This window comes from Bos taurus, chromosome 9, assembly GCF_002263795.3.
Source record: "Bos taurus isolate L1 Dominette 01449 registration number 42190680 breed Hereford chromosome 9, ARS-UCD2.0, whole genome shotgun sequence".
Classification (NCBI taxonomy): Eukaryota; Metazoa; Chordata; class Mammalia; order Artiodactyla; family Bovidae; genus Bos; species Bos taurus.
In genome coordinates, this window is record NC_037336.1 from 15,024,782 (window position 1) to 15,043,574 (window position 18,793).

Here is an 18,793-nt window from a genome sequence, read left to right on the forward strand (position 1 = left end):
CAAGGCATCAGGTTCAGGTGGTTGAGGTCTGTCTTCCTTTAACTTTAATCATGCCCTCGCTTCGTTTTTGGCCAGTTCTTTTCTCTCTCCCCATCTTTTTTTTTTTTTTAATTTGCCATGCAGTAATTTATTTAGCAATATCTATTATTAATTTCTATTTGCAATTGGATTAGATATGTAAATATATCCATGCCTTGCAGTGCATCAGGATGACAAGACAAAGCAAATGAGTGGTTTCCAGTGAAGTCCACTGTATAGGTTTCATGTGAATGATGGCCTTGTTACCAAGTTAACTATGCAAAGCAATTGCTTTGAGTTACATTGAACTGTCATATTGTATGCCGTCTTAATCATAGTTGTTCTCTAAGGCAGTGTCTGTCTTTGGACTTGACTTTTTCTTTTATTCTCTATCCCTTGGCTTCAACGACTCTCTCTCCAGGTGAGGGCCCTGTCTGTTGCCCCATTTCCATGATGCAGCCATTACATGTGGCTATTTAAATTAATTATATTAAATAAAGCTTAAATTTCTGTTCTTCAGCCATCTTAGCCATATTTCAAATCCTTAAAAGCCCCCTGTGGCTAGTGGCTACCATATAGGGCAGAATAGATATAAAACATTTCCTTCTTCATAAAAAGCTCTTTGGGACACCACAGGTCTAGACCTGGTCTCTCCCCTGAACTTCTGACCTGTCAGTATTCTAACTGACATCTTTCCTGGAATCACACATATATTATGCCCCAAATCTTACTCCATTCAATGCTTTTTTCTCATTACAGTGATCTGGCAGAAAGTGAAGAGGAACTAAAAAGCCTCTTGATGAAAGTGAAAGTGCGGAGTGAAAAAGTTGGCTTAAAGCTCAACATTCAGAAAACGAAGATCATGGCATCCAGTCCCATCACTTCATGGGAAATAGATGGGGAAACAGTAGCAGACTTTATTTTTGGGGGCTCCAAAATCACTGAAGATGGTGACTGCAGCCATGAAATTAAAAGACGCTTACTCCTTGGAAGGAAAGTTATGACCAACCTAGATAGAATATTCAAAAGCAGAGACATTACTTTGCCAACAAAGGTCTGTCTAGTCAAGGCTATGGTTTTTCCTGTGGTCATGTATGGATGTGAGAGTTGGACTGTGAAGAAGGCTGAGCACCGAAGAATTGATGCTTTTGAACTGTGGTGTTGGAGAAGACTCTTGAGAGTCCCTTGGACTGCAAGGAGATCCAACCAGTCCATTCTGAAGGAGATCAGCCCTGGGATTTCTTTGGAAGGAATGATGCTAAAGCTGAAACTCCAGTACTTTGGCCACCTCATGCGAAGAGTTGACTCATTGGAAAAGACTCTGATGCTGGGAGGGATTGGGGGCAGGAGGAGAAGGGGATGACAGAGGATGAGATGGCTGGATGGCATCACTGACTCAATGGACGTGAATATGAGTGAACTCTGGGAGTTGGTGATAGACAGGGAGGCCTGGCGTGCTGTGATTCATGGGGTCACAAAGAGTCGGACACGACTGAGCGACTGAACTGAACTGATACAAACTCTGATTTCACTGGAGAACATACTCCAAATAATTGAGAAATATTTACATAGGTGAGTTGGATATTAAGATGTAGTTTGTTTACAAATGAGGTCAGTTTCACTGAAAAAAAATACAGGCTATAGTCATTTATAGGAGAATTCTGTGTCTTTCACATACCACTCCTGTATAGTATTTCCCAATGTCCAGAGTGTCATAAATGATAAAAGATTTATTTTACAGGGCATTTTCTTTATTAATTTTTTTTTTACATTTCTCATAAAATCATGCTTCTCCCCTATAGCATCAATGAGGGTCTTATTCTCACTGCAGAGAAGGCAAATTTCTGATTCTAATAGGAACACTAAAAATATTCTGCCTAACAATGAAAATCAGCGGCCAAAGCTCTTTGCCAAAATACTAACAATACTACTGGATACATGAGATTCTGAACCATCACATTCAACAAAGATCAGATCTGGTCCTGATTTTAATCAGAGAGCAACCTATCTCTTTGCTGCCTCCTAAACTTAGCAAAGACATACCATTCTCAGCATGCTGACCATTTTAGTGGTGTAAGATTTCACTGGGCAGCCTTTCTCAGAGTGACCTCAGCCCCAGATTCTAAAGATGGAGCATATTAAGTACAGGTGAGTCATCAGTTTCAAAAGCCAGCAGAGGAACTAAAAACCTCATTCTTCAGAAGTGCAGAGATTCTATGGGAAGTCCTACCATGTGACAAATGGAACTCAAGAAAAGAAAAGCCATCTCTAAAGAAAGAAATGAAAAATGGCACTCTTGTAGGATAAGCCTATCATGCTTGGGTGCTTTTGGTAATTCCATCTGAACTGACGATTAGCATCCCCAGTGGAGTTATGAAATCTCTTGTTAAAGATGACAGAAAGGTAGAATCATAGTATTGTAGTAGGAATATCATAAACATTTGGGACCATTACTATTAAATCAATAACACTGTGTATACTAAGAACTCACGCTTTATATAGTTCAAAGTCTTTTGAAGACATTAAAAAAATAATCTTATGACTGCCTCACAGGACGTACAAATATTAGGATATTCTGAGAACGATCATTAGTTAACAGTAGATAAACAATGATGTCCAGCCCTTTTCTAGGTGCAATGAGGCTCAGGAAAGAAGCAGAAGACACAACCCCTTCTCTCAAGCTGTTTCAGGCAACAGATATAAGTAAGTACATAAAACACATGGGAAATGTGTATGTAATGGGAACTAAAAGAAATTTGTGTAAGGTTGGGGGAGAGATGAATAGGTGGAGCCCAGAGGATTTTTAGAGCAGAGAAAATATTCTGTAAGGTGCTAATAATGGTAGATACGTAACATCACGCATGCTAAGTCGTTTCTGTTGTGTTTGACTCTTTGTGACCCCATGGACTATAGACTGCCAGGCTCCTCTGTCCATAGGATTCTCCAGGCAAGGATACCGGAGTGGGTTGCCGTGCCCTCCTCCAGGGGATCTTCCCAACCCGGGGACCAAACCCACATCTCTGTACTCCTGCATTGGCAGGCAGGTTCTTCACCACTAGCATCACCTGGGAGACCCACATATCATCATACATTTTCCAAACCAACGCACACACCAAAGGTGAGCCCTAAGGTAAACTACAGGCCTTGGGTGGTTATGATGTGTCCATGTAGATTTATCAAGTGTAACATGCCCAACCGTACTGGGGGATGTTGATAATACGGGAGGGTATGCCTGTGGGGTGGGGCAGAGGGCGTGTATGAAAATCACTGTACCTTCCTCTCAATTTTACTGTGATCCCAAAACTGCTATAAAAAATTTAAATCTTTAATTTAAAAAGGAAAAACAGGAATATTGACTAGTACATGAGGGAAGTGTAGGATAGAACAAGGACAATACATGTCCTCCTCAGTTTTCGTAAAGATTTTCAGTATCTGTTCTGTAAGTAGTCTTAAGGTGGAGAAATATAGAGAAGCCAGGGGAAAAACACTGGGATGGTAATAGTATTTGAGATTGTATATGTGAGTGTCTAGATCAGGGCAGGGGGTTTGATAGGCAGGGTCAAGTTAAGGAATATAAAAGATAAGCTTTCACGGTTAAGGGGAAGCCTGTTAATAAATAGATTTTTACAGACCAGTCTGATCAATTTAGATTTCAATCTGATAGGGTCTAGAGATCTCTTGTAAATTCCTAAGCACCTGCATGACACGATCAGAGAAGCACTTTACAGAAAATAGTCTGGCAGCAATTATCTGCTGACCTTCTGCTCCCCAACCCTCATACTTACTACATGATACAGACTAGCTCTCCACTCCAAATCCCACCATCATCCTCAGAGGTTTCAACACTCATAGCCAATACCCTAACTTCACCATCCTTGACCTCATTCATTCCAATTGCCTTCACTTCCACTTCCAGGACCGCACCCAAGACTGTACGTTAGTAAAACCCACACCGGACAGAAAATTTAGGTGCTAATAGCCCAGCTTCATCTTTCCAGCCCTCTCTGGCCCGTCTTCCCATGGACGTGCTCACTCTTCCCAATGTTGCTTCCTTGCTGGACGCCGTCTCGCCAACACACGCCACCTCCTTTCACTTCTGTCTCTCCACTGCATCCACGGGGACGACTTCAGCCCCAGATCCAGAGCTATAAGCTACAGCGCCCCTGTACACTCGGGCATCTAGTCCACTGCACACACCCGGTCCTTCTGCTGGCTGAGTCCTCAACTCCACTCGTTAGGATTCCTGTTTGTCCACAATCTCCTTCCGCTAACACTCCCCTGGGTAGCAATGCAACTGTACATCATTATCCTTAAGACCATGGCTTGGGTCCGGTCTTGTTGCTTTCAGTAGCATAGCACTTTGTCTTTTCCTTGCTGTGAAAACTGAGGCTTTGGGCACATCTCCCTCAGTTGCCCACCCTTCCTCTACAAATGGTGTATTTATCCCCACCCATTCTTCTTCCTTCTCTCTGTCACAGAAGAGGAAGTCTCACCCTACTTTTCAAGGGCAAACCCCAAGGTCAGCCTCCAAACCATACTTTTAATTCCCTCCCTCCTGCCTCCTTTAAGACTTTGGTTCATCACAAATCCTTGCTGTTTGCTGTATCTTTGACCCTGCTCCTTTTTGGTCCCATAACCCTTTAACCCATAAAACACAGTAGTCTGTTTCATCATTCAAAATACTCCCTTCACTTGAGTTTCCTTCTAGCTACCGTTCTATCGTTCTCCTCCTTCATTACCTAAGGTTTTCCAAATAATATCTACATTGGCTGACTGTAGCCACCACAACAGCCCAGAAAGTGGGAAGTACACAGACAGGGGGGCTTCCCAGGTGGCGCTAGTGGTAAAGAACCCACCTGCCAATGCAGGAGATGCAAGAGACGTGGGTTCCAATCCTTGGGTCGGGAAGATCCCCTGGGGGAGGCAATGGCAACCCACTCCAGTGTTCTGGCCTGGAGAATCCCATGGACAGAGGAGCCTGGTGGGCTATAGTCAGACACGACTGAAGCGACTTGGCACGCACGCACGCAGGCAGGGAGTAAGCTACAGCTCAGAGTTAATGCTAATAAGGTCAAGTACCAAACATTTCCCCGCAGGATTTTTCATTCAAGTCACACTGTTTCAGTCTTTTACTTTTTAATACTCCCATGTCTCACTTAAAGCCCAGAAGTAGAGCAAAGCAACATGGTGATTTCAAAGCAGGAGGTCAACAAATGTACTAACGGCATACTCTGTGCCAGACAAATGATTTACTACAGTGTGAAAGAGATGGGAAATGTGGCTTATTTGCCTGGGTCCAAAAAAAAAGATCCGATTAACTCTTCAAGACAAAAATTCATGGATTTTCATTAGAACATGTTATTCTATTTCTTTAACTTCCCTTCACTTCTCAAACCACTGACAATAGACTTATACTCAGTGAAACTTCTCCAGCAAATGTTCCCAATGACCTCCAGACCCATAAACCCAACAAACACCTTTCAATCACATCCAGCTGAAATTCTCTGTTGATTTGACTGACACAATTTCTTTCCTCTTCTTGACAATCTTGACTCCTTTGGCTTCTGCATCCTCCACTCCTCTGGGATCCTCACACCTTCTGACTGTTGTTTTTCAGATGCCTTATTTGTGGTCTCCAAATAGAGCTGTAGTTTTACTTCCACCAAATACTTCTCCACAGATGGGAGACCATTCACAATGAACATGACCCATACTTGTCCACCTGCTGTCTGTTTGATTCTGCCAAGTTAGTTCCTATGCTCCTCTGTGCCTGTCCAAGACCTACAATTCTTGGAGATCTAATTCTTCAGTGAAGCTTTTCTTAACTCATCTCCTGGGATTTTCACAATCTTTCCCATGTTTGTACTCCCTAATATGCTTTGCAGCAGGGGAAGAGATAGTTAGATCGTATTACCAACTCAATGGACATGAATCTGAGCAAACTCCAGGAGACGGTGAAGGACAGGGAAGCCTGGCATGCTGCCGTCCATAAGGTTGCAAAGAGTCAGGAACGACTTGGTGACTGAACAACAGCACCAGGCGACTTGGTGACTGAACAACGACAACAGCAATTTGCATTGCAGCTACCCCAAAAAATATACATTCTCATCTGTCCTACCAGATCATGAGCTCTTTCCTCATGACTGCCATGAGGAAAAACCATGCCAAAAACCATGCTTGGCACATAGCAGGAGTTCATCAAATTTTAGCTACGAGTATTATTATTACTCACTTTTGCATTTTTCAGGCTTCCAGTAGTGCAATGTTTCTTAAATATTGCAAGATCAATCGATTTTAAATTAGTTAATTAAAGGCCTAAGAATGACTGGCTTCCCTAGTGGCTCAGACAGTAAAGTGTCTGCCTGCAATTTGGGAGACCTGGGTTTGATACCTGAGTCAGGAAGATCCCCTGGAGAAGGAAATGGCAACCCACTCCAGTACTCTTGCCTGGAAAATCCCATGGATGGAGGAGCCTGGCAGGCTACAGTCCCTGGGGTCGCAAAGAGTCAGACATGACTGAGTGACTTCACTTTCACTAAGAATGAATAAACTCTGTTGGTGAGAAAAAGAGAGCGGACAGAGGGATCACCTATAGTAGGTAGGAGAGGGGTTAAAGAAAAGAGAGAAAGTGAACAATAAAGAAAATGGCTGGAACCCCCAAAGGAGAGAATAGAGGAAACATCTAACAATCCACAAGCATATTATCGATTTCATAAATTACCTTGGAAATACAACTTCTTCTGCCAGGCATCCAAATGAAGGAAGATTTCTCAGTGTGTGGTGTGATTGCCTCTGACTCAGCCTGGCAAACACCAAAGCCCAGGGGAGTGTTGGTGATAGGGATAGAATATGGTATTGATGTCTCTGAGCTGTGGTGTTGGAGAAGACTCTTGAGAGTCCCTTGGACTTTAAGGAGATCCAACCAGTCAATCCTAAAGGAATTCAGTCCTGAATGTTCATTGGAAGGACTGATGTTGAAGCTGAAGCTCCAATACTTAGCCATCTGATGTAAAGAGCCGACTCGTTGAAAAAGACCTTGATGCTGGGAAAGACTGAAGACAGGAGGAGAAGGGGGCAACAGATGATGAGATGGTTGGATGGCATCACCCACTCAATGGACATGAGTTTGATCAAGCTCCAGGAGTTGATGAAGGACAGGGAAGCCTGGCACGCTGCAGTCCATGGGGTCATAAAGAATCAGACACGACTGAGCAACTGAACAACAATGGTGGTTATTACACGGGTAGCTACAGAAGTCCCAGGAGGGGACAATAGATAGAGAGGGAAACCTAGGAAACTTGGAAGACCACTATAAGTTAATGATCACTCAAGAAAACTGTTGGGATGTCATGGAATGAAACAGCCTTGCTTAACTATAAAGCCAAAAATAAAAGTATGAGTTATGCTAGATGGAAGAAAAATGTCACCACGCTTCTACTGATTTGAATACAAATGATACCACTCTAATGGCAGAAAGTGAAAAAGAACTAAAGAGCCTCTTAATGAGGGGGAAGGAGGAGAATGAAAAAGCCAGCTTAAAACTCAATGTTAAAAAAAATAAGATTATGTCATCCAGTCTATTTGCCGTCAAGAGATGGCAAATAGAAAAGGAAAAGGAGGAAGCGGTGACAAGTTTCCTTCCTTGGGCTCTAAAATCACTGCAGATGGTGATCGCAGCCATGATATTAGAAGACAACTGCTTCTTGGCAGGAAAGCTATGACAAACCTAGACAGCGCGTTAAAAAGTAAAGACATCACTTTGCCGACAAAGGCCTGTATAGTCAAGGGAATGGCCTTTCCAGCTGCCATGTACCGATGTGAGAGCTGGACCATAAAGAAGGCAGAATGCTGAAGAATTGATGTTTTCAAACTGTGGTGTTGGAGAAGACTCTTGAGCGTCCCTTCAACAGCAAGGAGATCAAACCGGTCAATCTTAAGGGAAATTAACCCTGAGTACTCATTGGAAGGACTGAGGCTGAAGCTGAAGCTCCAATACTTTGACCACCCGATGCGAACAGCCAACTCATTGGAGAAGATCTCGATGCTGGGGAAGATTGAAGGCAGAAAAAGAAGAGGACAACAGAGAATGAGATGGTTGGATGGTATCACCAATTCAACGGATATGAACTTGGGCAAACTTGGGAGATGGTGAGAGCCAGGGAAGCCTGGAGTGCTGTAGTCCATGGGGTCACGAGGAATCAGACACAACTTGGTGACTGAACAACAACAATGAAAATCCTAGTTTGACCTCATAGGGTCAGACACTCTCCTGTCTCTCCTGTCTGATCCCTAGCTCCTCCTTCGTATCTAGAAGCCTCACTCCTTGAAGAAAGTGATCTTCCCCCTTCCCCGCTTCCTTTGACTATAAAACTGTAGCCCACTTAATCCTCAGGGCAGAGGTCCCCAACCTGCCCACTTGCGTCTCTTACAAGCAACCTATATTAATAAATCTATATATTTTCTATCACTTTGCCTCTTGCTGAATTCCTTCTACGCTGGGACACAAAGCACCTGAGCCTCAGTAGGTCCAGACAGCAGGTGAGTGATCCCAATTAAATGACAGTGGGTTGGAGTCCCACGCAGCGTTTTGCCCAGGTCTGAGTCCCAGGACATGGGTTTAAGTCCCAATCTGAGGTGCACTGTTTCAGGGGTGCCTTGTCAAATTACATTATCTAATAAGCCTATTCTCTGAGCCTCCTTATACACAGGTAGAAGAGAACTACCTACATAGACAAGAGGGAAAAAAATGATGAAACCCAATTTGAGTTTTGTTTTTCTAACAGTATTTGAGTGGCTATGTCAAGGAAATTTACTGTATAAAAAAGCTAGCTATTTTTTGCATCAAGAAAAATAATTAGTATTCTCTTTTTGAATTATCCTACAAGAATATCCTTCTGCCAAGTATTCTGTATTATGGCTTTTTGATGTGAGTACCATTTCCTTTGAACTCTGGTTGTTTTTAGTTCAGCCAAATTGACTGGCTTCTTAAAAGTGCTATTTTTGGACAAATACAAGGGGAAATTAATCATAATGCCCAAATGATGGCCTGGGAGTACTATTTCATTATTTTCAGTTTAGTCTGGGAAATATGTAACCAGTTTTTCACCCAGAGAAATAAAAATGTTTCAATTTATTAGAAAGTACATGTTACTGGAAGCAGTCGAGGACAGAAGTGTAATCATGGAAACTATTCCAGCTGCTTCTATGCAGGCAATGCCGTCTGACATTGTGCTGAAATGACAAGCTTGCATCTGCTAAGGTGTGGCTTGAAAAGTCTGGAAGGCTGTCCCTGTTGACGACCAGGGGCATGACATCACCAGTTCCAGACAAGACTCCTTAAAATGCAAAAATCCCTGCGAGGGGCAACTCCATTTCTAACGTACACCTTTAGGGTGAACTTCAGGAGTTCCCTGGACACCTCTTACTGACAAAAAGCAAGCAGACAAACAGCAACAACAACAAGGAAAACCCAGCAAGTTTGCAAATTTTGCAAAAAGCCAGCGCTAACAATAAAGGTCGTTCTGTCTATAAGGTTGATTCAACAGATTCCCACAGATTACATACAACAGATTCCAAAGGCCACGGAGCACTGATACCAGAAAACACAGAAAATTGTCGGTAGTGTTCAGAACCCTGGCTGCAGAGATGAAGAGAATGAGAGAGATCACAAAGAAGTTTGACAAAGAGAAAATTGGCATGAAGCGTATGAGTGAAACTGCATCTCCTCCTTTGCCTGCAAGTCACTTCCAAGGTACATCTCCTACAGGCAATAGAAGTCGCTTTAGTCATGTCCAGCTCTTGGCAACCCCATGGACTGTAGCCCACCAGGCTCCTCTGTCCATGGGATTCTCCAGGCAAGAACACTGGAGTGGGTTTCTATGCCTTCCTCCAGGTGATCTTCCTGACCCAAGCATCAAACCTGCACCTCTTAGTGAGTCTACTTGAAAGAAATCCTGGAGACAGAAGAATAAATATAAAGGCCCTGGATACCCCACTTTCACATCCTCTGATTGGAAAAGACTATTAAAGGAGGGACACTGGACTGAGAGAAAGGGAAGCTAGATTTGGAGTAAATGTTAACTAAATTGCGGTGCCATCTTGGGCAAGTCACCTAACTCATTTGAGTGTCAGTTTCACATTTGTAATATAAAGGAGGTGGGTAGACACCTCAGAGCTGCTTGTCAGCCCTGATACTTTATAGAATCTTGGACCACCACCTGCAGAGGAAGGTGTTTGAGTCATTTCACAGCTGCTTCATAAAGGGAGGGTGATAGGTAGCCTTTGAAGCTCTGGGAGACAACTCGCTAAAAGCTCATAAAATACTCATCAAGCTGCAGAGCACACAGGCCTGAGCTGTGGGTCCCTAAACTCTCTGCCTCTCTTTCAGCACCAGATCTTTTTTCAGATAGACCTTTTTTCCCCCCTTGTCTCTAGTGTGGCAAACCTGCTACGTAGCTGTCACATTTCCACCAGCCCACTCACATTTGCTGACGCCGACTGCCTCCCACTCTCAGCTACAACACACACTCACCCTCCTGTGACAGGAGCTCTAAATAACGGAACACTCTCATTTTTAAGGAGTCTAGTATTGTGAAATCTACATTTACAAGTGCATGTACTTATGTTTGCATGTGTGTGCATAGCAATGCACATGGGGGATGGATGACTTGCTTTGCAAATGAATTCACTGTGGCATTCCTTACAATATCAAGTTCATTTCTCTTTTCCTCCACTGCCTCTCCTACAAATATCTTACACTCTTTCCTTATTTATTGCTGCTCAGGAATACATCTTGTGTAAGGTAAGGTATCCTGTATTCACAAAGGTTAAGGGAGAGCAAAATGCACTTCTTTGTAGCCTTCTGACTAATTTCTTTGTCCCAGGTGTGTGGACTTTTATTTTGCATATCCAGGCTCTAGAACTATATCTGGCTATACCACCAACTAAATACAGTCCACAGTCTACCATGGTATAACAGCCTTTCTACAGAAATTATTAGAGTCTAGAAAAACCATAAGCTTCACATAAGCCACCAGGTCTGGAAGAAATAAGCTGATGACATTCCTTTGTAATGATTTCTTAGATTATGTTGTATCTCCCACTCAGGTCAATAGCTGTATCCTGGGGGCAGCTTAAAAATTTGGACTAATATATTCTGTCTCCTGACACAATAAACATTAATAGGCTGAATAATAACCACATTTCTGGCAGTGGTGAAGCTATTTTTAGTAATGGTGGTGCTCTGGAAAATTTCATCTTTTGCTTTGAAATGCAAAGGTGATTTTTCTCAGCCCATAAATGGTAAGCTCAAGCATGCTCGATTGTTTTTAATTTGAGTTTTGCATGTTTTCTATTTCTCTTTACCCCAGGGGTTTCCTTATCTGAGGGCACACACAGATTAGAACAGGAACAGATCAGATCCCCTTGTTTAGGGTAAGTTGCAAATAATATGTCTGGTACTAAGGGCACCAAACAAAGGCTTCATCTCATTCAATTGTTAGTGTTCCCCTCGAGGCTTAGGCAAGCTAAGAGCCTAACAAAAACAAGAAGGAAAACAGCAACCTCACTCTTAAGTCATCCTCTCCTCAAAAAAAAAAAAAAAAAAGTTATTGTTTTCCCACTTCCAGAAATATAATTTTCCAGGGTTCAGAAACTCAGGAGAATCCCAGCTCTCTTTTAAGTGCTTAAAAACATTCTCTTAATGGGGGACCTGGCAGCCACAGAAGGCGGGAGGATGGGCAGTATTAAGTGCCCAGGATCAAGCATCAAAAGGCCTAAGATGACATCTGGCCAACCCATTAACCCTTCTGGGCCTGTTTCCTCATTATAAATTATAGATAATGACACCCACATTTTTATTGAGATCAAATGAGATAATAGAGTTGAAAATGCTTTGTGGAAGGATTAGGTTTTCACAGCATTATGTTCTGCTTACTTGAGTGCATCTCAACTCCTATGACGCTGTAGAAAATTAAAGCTGAGAGTCACCCCCAAAATGAGAAAAGTGTAAGACTGCTTTAAATGAAATTTCCTTCTCTTTCTCTCTCCCTCTCTTCTTCCCTCTGTCTCTTCATCTCTCTTTTCCCCCTACCTCCTAGAAAAAAGCAAAAGTAACAACTGATCTTAGCTCTGCCTTCTAAGCGGAGAAGGCGATGGCACCCCACTCCAGTACTCTTGCCTGGAAAATCCCATGGACGGAGGAGCCTGGTGTGCTACAGTCCATGGGGTCGCGAAGAGTCGGATACGACTGAGCAACTTCCCTTTCACTTTCCACTTTCATGCATTGGAGAAGGAAATGGCAACCCACTCCAGTGTTCTTGCCTGGAGAATCCCAGGGACGGGGGAGCCTGGTGACCTGCTGTCTATGGGGTCACACAGAGTCGGACACGACTGAAGTGACTTAGCAGCAGCAGCAGCTGCCTTCTAAGAGTCATGAATTTGGACTTCCCTGGTGGTCTAGTGGTTAAGAATCCACTTGCCAGTGCAGGGGACACAGGTTCAATTCCTGGTCCAGGAAGATTCCACATGCCTCAGAACAACTAAGCCGGTATGCCACAACTTCTGAAGCCTGCTCACCCTAGAGCCCGCGAGCCAATGCGACAAGGAGCCCACTCACCAAAACTGGAGAACAGTCTTCCCTTGATGCAGCTAGAGAAAAGCCTGCAATCAGCAACAAAGACCCAGAGCAGCCATAAGTAAATAAAAATAATTAAAAAAAAACAAGAATCATGACTTTTCCTCAGTTTGCAATCATAGCCAGTGGCCCTAAATTAGATAACCTCATTGATTACCTACTACCAAATGCTGTTAGTAAATTATTACCAAAAACACGTCATGTAATTAGGGAGCTTAGTGTGGTTGTGTACATATGCTGTATTTAAAATGAACAACTGACAAGGACCTACTGTATAGCACATGGAACTTTGCTCAGTGTTACATAGCAGCCTGGATGGGAGGGGAGTTTGGGGGAGAATGGACACATTCTGTATGGATGGCTGAGTCCCTTCACTGTTCATCACAACATTGTTACTCAGCTCTACCCCCACGCAAATTAAAAAGCTCAAAAAAAAAAAAAAATGTCATGAAAAAATTTTCTGCTTCTAGAGAAGCTTAACATTGAAATCAGCTCTATCCATTTATCCGTTCATTCAACAAGAATGTATTCAGTGAAACTTGCGCCAGGCACTAGGGGTTTAGGAATGAACAAGAAAAACATTCACTTCCCCACGAAGTTCACAATCCAAGGAGGGAGACAGGTTCACGGTCTCTTATTTTACAGCTTCAAACGAAAAACACAACAACTGAGAAAATTTGACTCTACCTGTAGCTCCCCTTCCATTATACTGAGTAGCTGGATGAGATCTTCCTTGGACAACTCCAAGGATTTCTTACTTTTCCGTTCACTTTCTCCAGATGGTTTTAGGTGTCGTTTGACAGTTCCCGAAGCCATGACATCCTCCTCCTTTCTGTTGGATTTGTTCTTCTTTTTCGTGTCTTCTGAGAGACTTTTATCAGCAGCATTGCTGATGGTGGAGGTCTTGGGGCAGGAGACATGCCCGTTGGATGAACTTTCACCGCCCTGGTTTCGGGATCGCATTCCCACCTACAGCACATGAGAAAGGAGAAGATGTCTTTACCACCACTGAAATGATTTTTGCCTGACTGCTTAGAAATGAATAGCGGCTTTAAAACGTCACCAAGAAAGAAAAACCAGGAGATCAATCTCCAGTCAGCTTCCTTATAGCTTTAATGATCGCATCATTAGAAACTTCAGGAAAATACTTTGACCAGTCTTCAGAGGAAAATGAAAACGTGATTCTAACGTCACAAACATCTGAAGCCGAGTAATAGGGATCAACGTCAAGCAGCGCTAATTCACGCTGCTGGTAGGTATCTTCGATAGGCTGGGATAACAATGACACTTTACCTATTATGGTCGCCCTTCCCCAAAACATGACCCAGGGCTAATAATGAGAAAAACATCAGACCTGTCCCAACTGAGGAACACTTCAAAATGCCTGACCCGTGATCTTTAAAACTAATCAGGTCATGGAAAACAAGGAAACTCTGAATAATTGTCACCGCCAAGAGGAAGCTAAGGGCACATGACAACTAAATGATGTAATGTGGCATCTGGATGGGATCCTGAAACGGAAAAAAGACATTAGGGGAAAATTGAGGAAACATGAATAAAACACGGACTTTAGTCAATAATAATGCATCACTATTTGTTCATCAATTGTAACATATGTACCATACTAACATGAGGTTTTAATTATAGAGGTAACTGGGTGTGGGGTCTATGGGATCCCCCAGTATTATCTTTGCAAGAATTCTGTGAATCTCAAGGTTTTTGTAACATAAAAAGTTTACTTTTTTAAGTGATTCTAAATTATCTATCAGAAAATGCAAACCTCAAACCCTGCCAAGAACAAGTCAGAAGTCACAATATGCAGAAAAAGCCACATGGAGTCGGGGGAGGGGACTTGAAGTGAAGAGAGAAAAGGGGAAACACCAAGGGAAGAGGGCGGGGTAGTTTTTAGTGATATGGGACTCTACTTTTCCATGAACTCTTTTTCAAAATTGAGTGTTGTTGCTGTTCTTTTCTAATGTCAGTCATTTTACAGTCATAAAAGTACAAAGGATTGGGAGGAAAAGACCACCTTCAAAATCAAGATTTTTAAAAAATATGCTGAAGTAAAATAAAGAAAAAAACAAAACAGCAATTAATTTGTCCATGGGGAACTCACTTGAGTCATTCTATTTTGAATGTTTATGCAGTCTCTAAGCAAAAGAACTTGATTAACAGATACATTGCAAACAAACACTGAGCTCAAAGGCAAGGCCTCTAATCTAAATTCAGGGAAGATCCCTCTGATATCCTGGGGGCTGTACTACAAAATTTGCCTAAATCCTTAAATATAGGAGCTTAGTGCAAGGGTTTATTTAAAACTCACAGTATAAATAGTTCTTCCCTTGAACAGCTCAGCAGCAAGGTTTTCATTACCCATTCCAGATAAAATACAGAGACTTCTTTTCTGGAAGTAAATTTCCTTTATGAACCCAACCATAGTTAAGAAACCAAGAAAAGCTTTTCAAAACGCCAGGCTTATAATAGAAAAATAAACACACAGCTTGATGTTTCCTTTTAGATAGCGAACACTTAATTCTTCTAAGAAATCTTGAAATCTACATTCATGCTCCTTTTTTGAATGGAACCCTTACAACAAAATGGACCCTTGTGTGTGTGTGTGTGTGAACTTTCTATAGCACCCTAATTTTGAAGACTATAAACCGGAGAAGTGGTCCTTAACACCAGCGCCATGTATTCTGCTTCATTCAGTGATTAGGTCCTAAAATTTTAGAGCATCCTCTGTGCTTCCTTGGTGAACAAAGAATAGATGCTCTTTGTAACGGAAGCCAGAGCACTTCAGAACAGACCTACTGTATTTCATCACAGCTTGTTTGCAGGCAGAGTGGGCTGACTTAAGTCCCAAGCCAAAAAAATGAAAAGATGTGACAAATAGTTTTGAAGGGGAGCACGTTATACCACCCCCAAATATACCTCTTTGGCATACTGATGACTTCAAGCTCATTATTTTTTAAGAAACAACAGGGACCTGTGAAGCTCTGAAACCTGGGTAGAAATTACCCTTTCCTAAGACATATTTTGGAGAAGGAAATGGCAACCCACTCCAGCGTTCTTGCCTGAGAATCCCAGGGACGGTGGAGCCTGGTGGACTGACGTCTATGGGCTCGCACAGAGTCGGACACGATTGAAGCGACTTAGCAGCAGCAGCAGCAAGACGTACTTATATTTATAAGAAAGCCTCCATTTGTAAGGGTTTCTCCCTGGCTATACCAGGAAGAGAACTAAACTCTAAAATCTCTAGAAACTCTTAACTGATACAGAAGGCAGTGACTCAAATCTGAATTTATTATGCTTTCCTTGTTTACTGTGCTTTCCTGGTAACTCTCATAAGTGGCTCAACATCTTTCTTTTGCCTTTAGCTGAAGCTGGTATATAAGGTAATGGCTTGGTCATTTCAGAGAGTTACTCGGTTTTCCTGTGTCTCTCCCATGTAAACAGGAGGTACGCATGTCATTAAACTTGTATTTGTGTCCTCCTATTAATCTGTCTTTTTAATACAGGGGTATAACAGCCAAAGACCTTAGAAGAGTAAAGCAAAAATTATTTTTCTTCCTCCACAGTTTCAAACTTAACTCCTGACACAGCACAACTAAGACACATGGGCTCCCCAAATTGAATTGTGATTCCCCGTGACTCCATGCCACATGTGCACTTCTTTGATCTAAAACAATTTTCTCTTAAGGCTCTTTGGGATGGAACATCAAATATTGATCTAACAACTTCAATTTAGAACACGCGTTAATGGAAGTTCCAGGCAGTATTTCCCAAGGTGGTAATGTTTTAAACTTAATCATACACAGCCTTAATCACACACAACATTTGTATTTGACTCTAACATGTGCTTATGTCTTATTTTCCTGGATTTCCTGTATCTTTTATAGGATCTATGGCATTAGGATATTTGTAAAATAAGACTAATGCATAACTCTCTATATATTACATGCCCTTAATTATATTTGCAAACACATGGGAAAATGGCATTTACCTAGTACCAACTATATATCTGGGCTTCCCTAGTAGCTTAGCTCGGAGAAGGCAATGGCATCCCACTCCAGTACTCTTGCCTGGAAAATCCCATGGATGGAGGACCCTGGTGGGCTGCAGTACATGGGGTCTCGAAGAGTCAGATGCGACTGAGAGACTTCACTTTCACTTTCACGCATTGGAGAAGGCAATGGCAACCCACTCCAGTGTTCTTGCCTGGAGAATCCCAGGGACGGGGGAGCTTGGTGGGCTGCCGTCTATGGGGTCGCACAGAGTCGGACACGACTGAAGCGACTTAGCAGCAGCAGCAGTAGCTTAGTTGGTAAAGAATCCGCCTGCAATGCAGAAGACCCTGGTTCGATTCCTGGGTTGGGAAGATCCCCTGGAGATGTGATAGGCTACCCACTCTGGTATTCTTGGGCTTCCCTGGTGGCTCAGATGGTAAAGAATCCACCTGCAATGCAGCAGACCAGGGTTCAGTCCCTGGGTCGGGATGATCCCCTGGAGAAGGGGTTGGCAACCCACTCTAGTATTCTTGCCTGGAGAATCCCTATGGACAGAGGAGCCTGGTGGGCTATAGTTCAAGGGGTTCCAAAGAGTCAGACATGAGTGAGCAACTAAGCACAGCACACACAGCAATTCTATATTTAATTGTTTCTAAACAATCTCAGTCTAATATTAAAGCTAAGCAAGATCCTGTGGGGCTTTCCCAGGTACAAAAGTCCATTCATGTTCCCCATTTCTTGTTTGTAGAAAAAAGGCTTCTCTGTCCTAGGCCTTCTCTGAGTGCCAAAGAGCAGACTCAACCAATTAGGGAATTGAGGGATGGCAGAAGCAAAGAGTCAAGCTAGAAAAGTAATGATAGGGATTTCTCTGGCATTCCAGTGGTGGGGAGCCTGCCTTGCATTGCAGGGGAAGCAGTTTCGATCTCTGGTTGGAAATCTAAGATGCCACCTGCCTCAGAGCAAGTAAGCCCTTGAGCTGCAGCTACTGAGCCCATGCTCTGGAGTCCACACTCCACAACTAAAGAGTCTATGAGCTGAAACGGAAGATCCCACATGATGCAATGAAGATCCTGTGTCCTGCAACTAAGACCCAGATAAATAAATATTTTTTTAAAAGTAATTATACCTTAAACAATAATTCAGCAATAAAACATAATCCTAGCTCCTCCTCAAGGGACACACAGAAAATCTGATACATATTTTTGAGTTGTTATGCAGAAACTAAGATCTGCCCCTACTCCCAGGCGGAGGGTGGTAACTACATGCTGACCAGCAGGTAGACCCCAGATTGTTTAGAACTAGAAGGTTGACGATGAAGATTCCTGAAACATCACCCCATTACCTCACCACCAACCAACCAGAGGAAAGTCATGCACCCTACAACACTCACCCCAAATGTTACCTTAGGAAAACCTTCCCTGAAAACCATCAGGGAGTTTGAGTCCTTTGAGCATAAGCCACCCATTCTGCTGTGGGACCCTGCAACAAATGTGCACTTTCCTTCACCATAAAATGGTGTCAGTAGATTGGCTCTGCTGTGCAATGGGCAAGTGGACTCGAGTTTAGTTCAGCAACAATATTAATACTTTTAAATAAAATGTTTATAGTATTATTAGCCTTTATAGAATTAATAGAATTACATTAACTAATGAAGATTATAGATTGAATTACTTGTAGGATTTTTACAGAAAAAAAACATATTTTAGAATTATCTAATTGTTTTATATCACTAATCAGGTCAAAAGCTTGAGTTCTCTATTCTCTTTCACACTAATTCACTTTTGCTGATGAAATATCGCATGTGCTAGACCTGTGATGTTAATTCTGTCTTAACAAGTATTTTTTTCTCTGTGACACTGAAATGTCACATTAATTACTTTTGCTTTGACACGTGCACACAGATTTTAGTCCTTTCCTAGTCATCCTAGTCCTTTTTAGTCCTTTTCCAGTGATTAAACATCTTTTTCTGGATCACACAGCTACTCCTAGTGAATAGAAGACCTAGGATTTGAACCAGGTGAGACTCTGAATAAGGTCTTCTATCTTTACCTCCACAACAAAATCAGCAGTCAGCACCTGTTCTATCTCAGAACTGCAAAAGTACTCAGAGACAGCAAACCAGTCAAGAAATGTT

General features: G+C 42.4%; 1 protein-coding gene across 5 annotated transcripts in view; it reads right to left on the reverse strand.

Moving 5' to 3' along the window:
* The window catches only part of FILIP1 (filamin A interacting protein 1), a 221,846-nt gene that overhangs the window by 109,737 nt on the left and 93,316 nt on the right, over positions 1 to 18,793 (reverse strand). For 4 of the 5 annotated variants that reach the window (XM_005210667.5, XM_005210666.5, XM_010808369.4 and 1 more), the window contains one exon: positions 13,340 to 13,621. In XM_005210667.5, the coding sequence (XP_005210724.1) occupies positions 13,340 to 13,615 (276 nt within the window). In that variant the 5' untranslated portion in view covers positions 13,616 to 13,621. Of the gene's footprint in view, positions 1 to 13,339; positions 13,622 to 18,793 lie in introns of those variants that run through there. The other variant, NM_001192362.1, reaches the window with a different exon arrangement.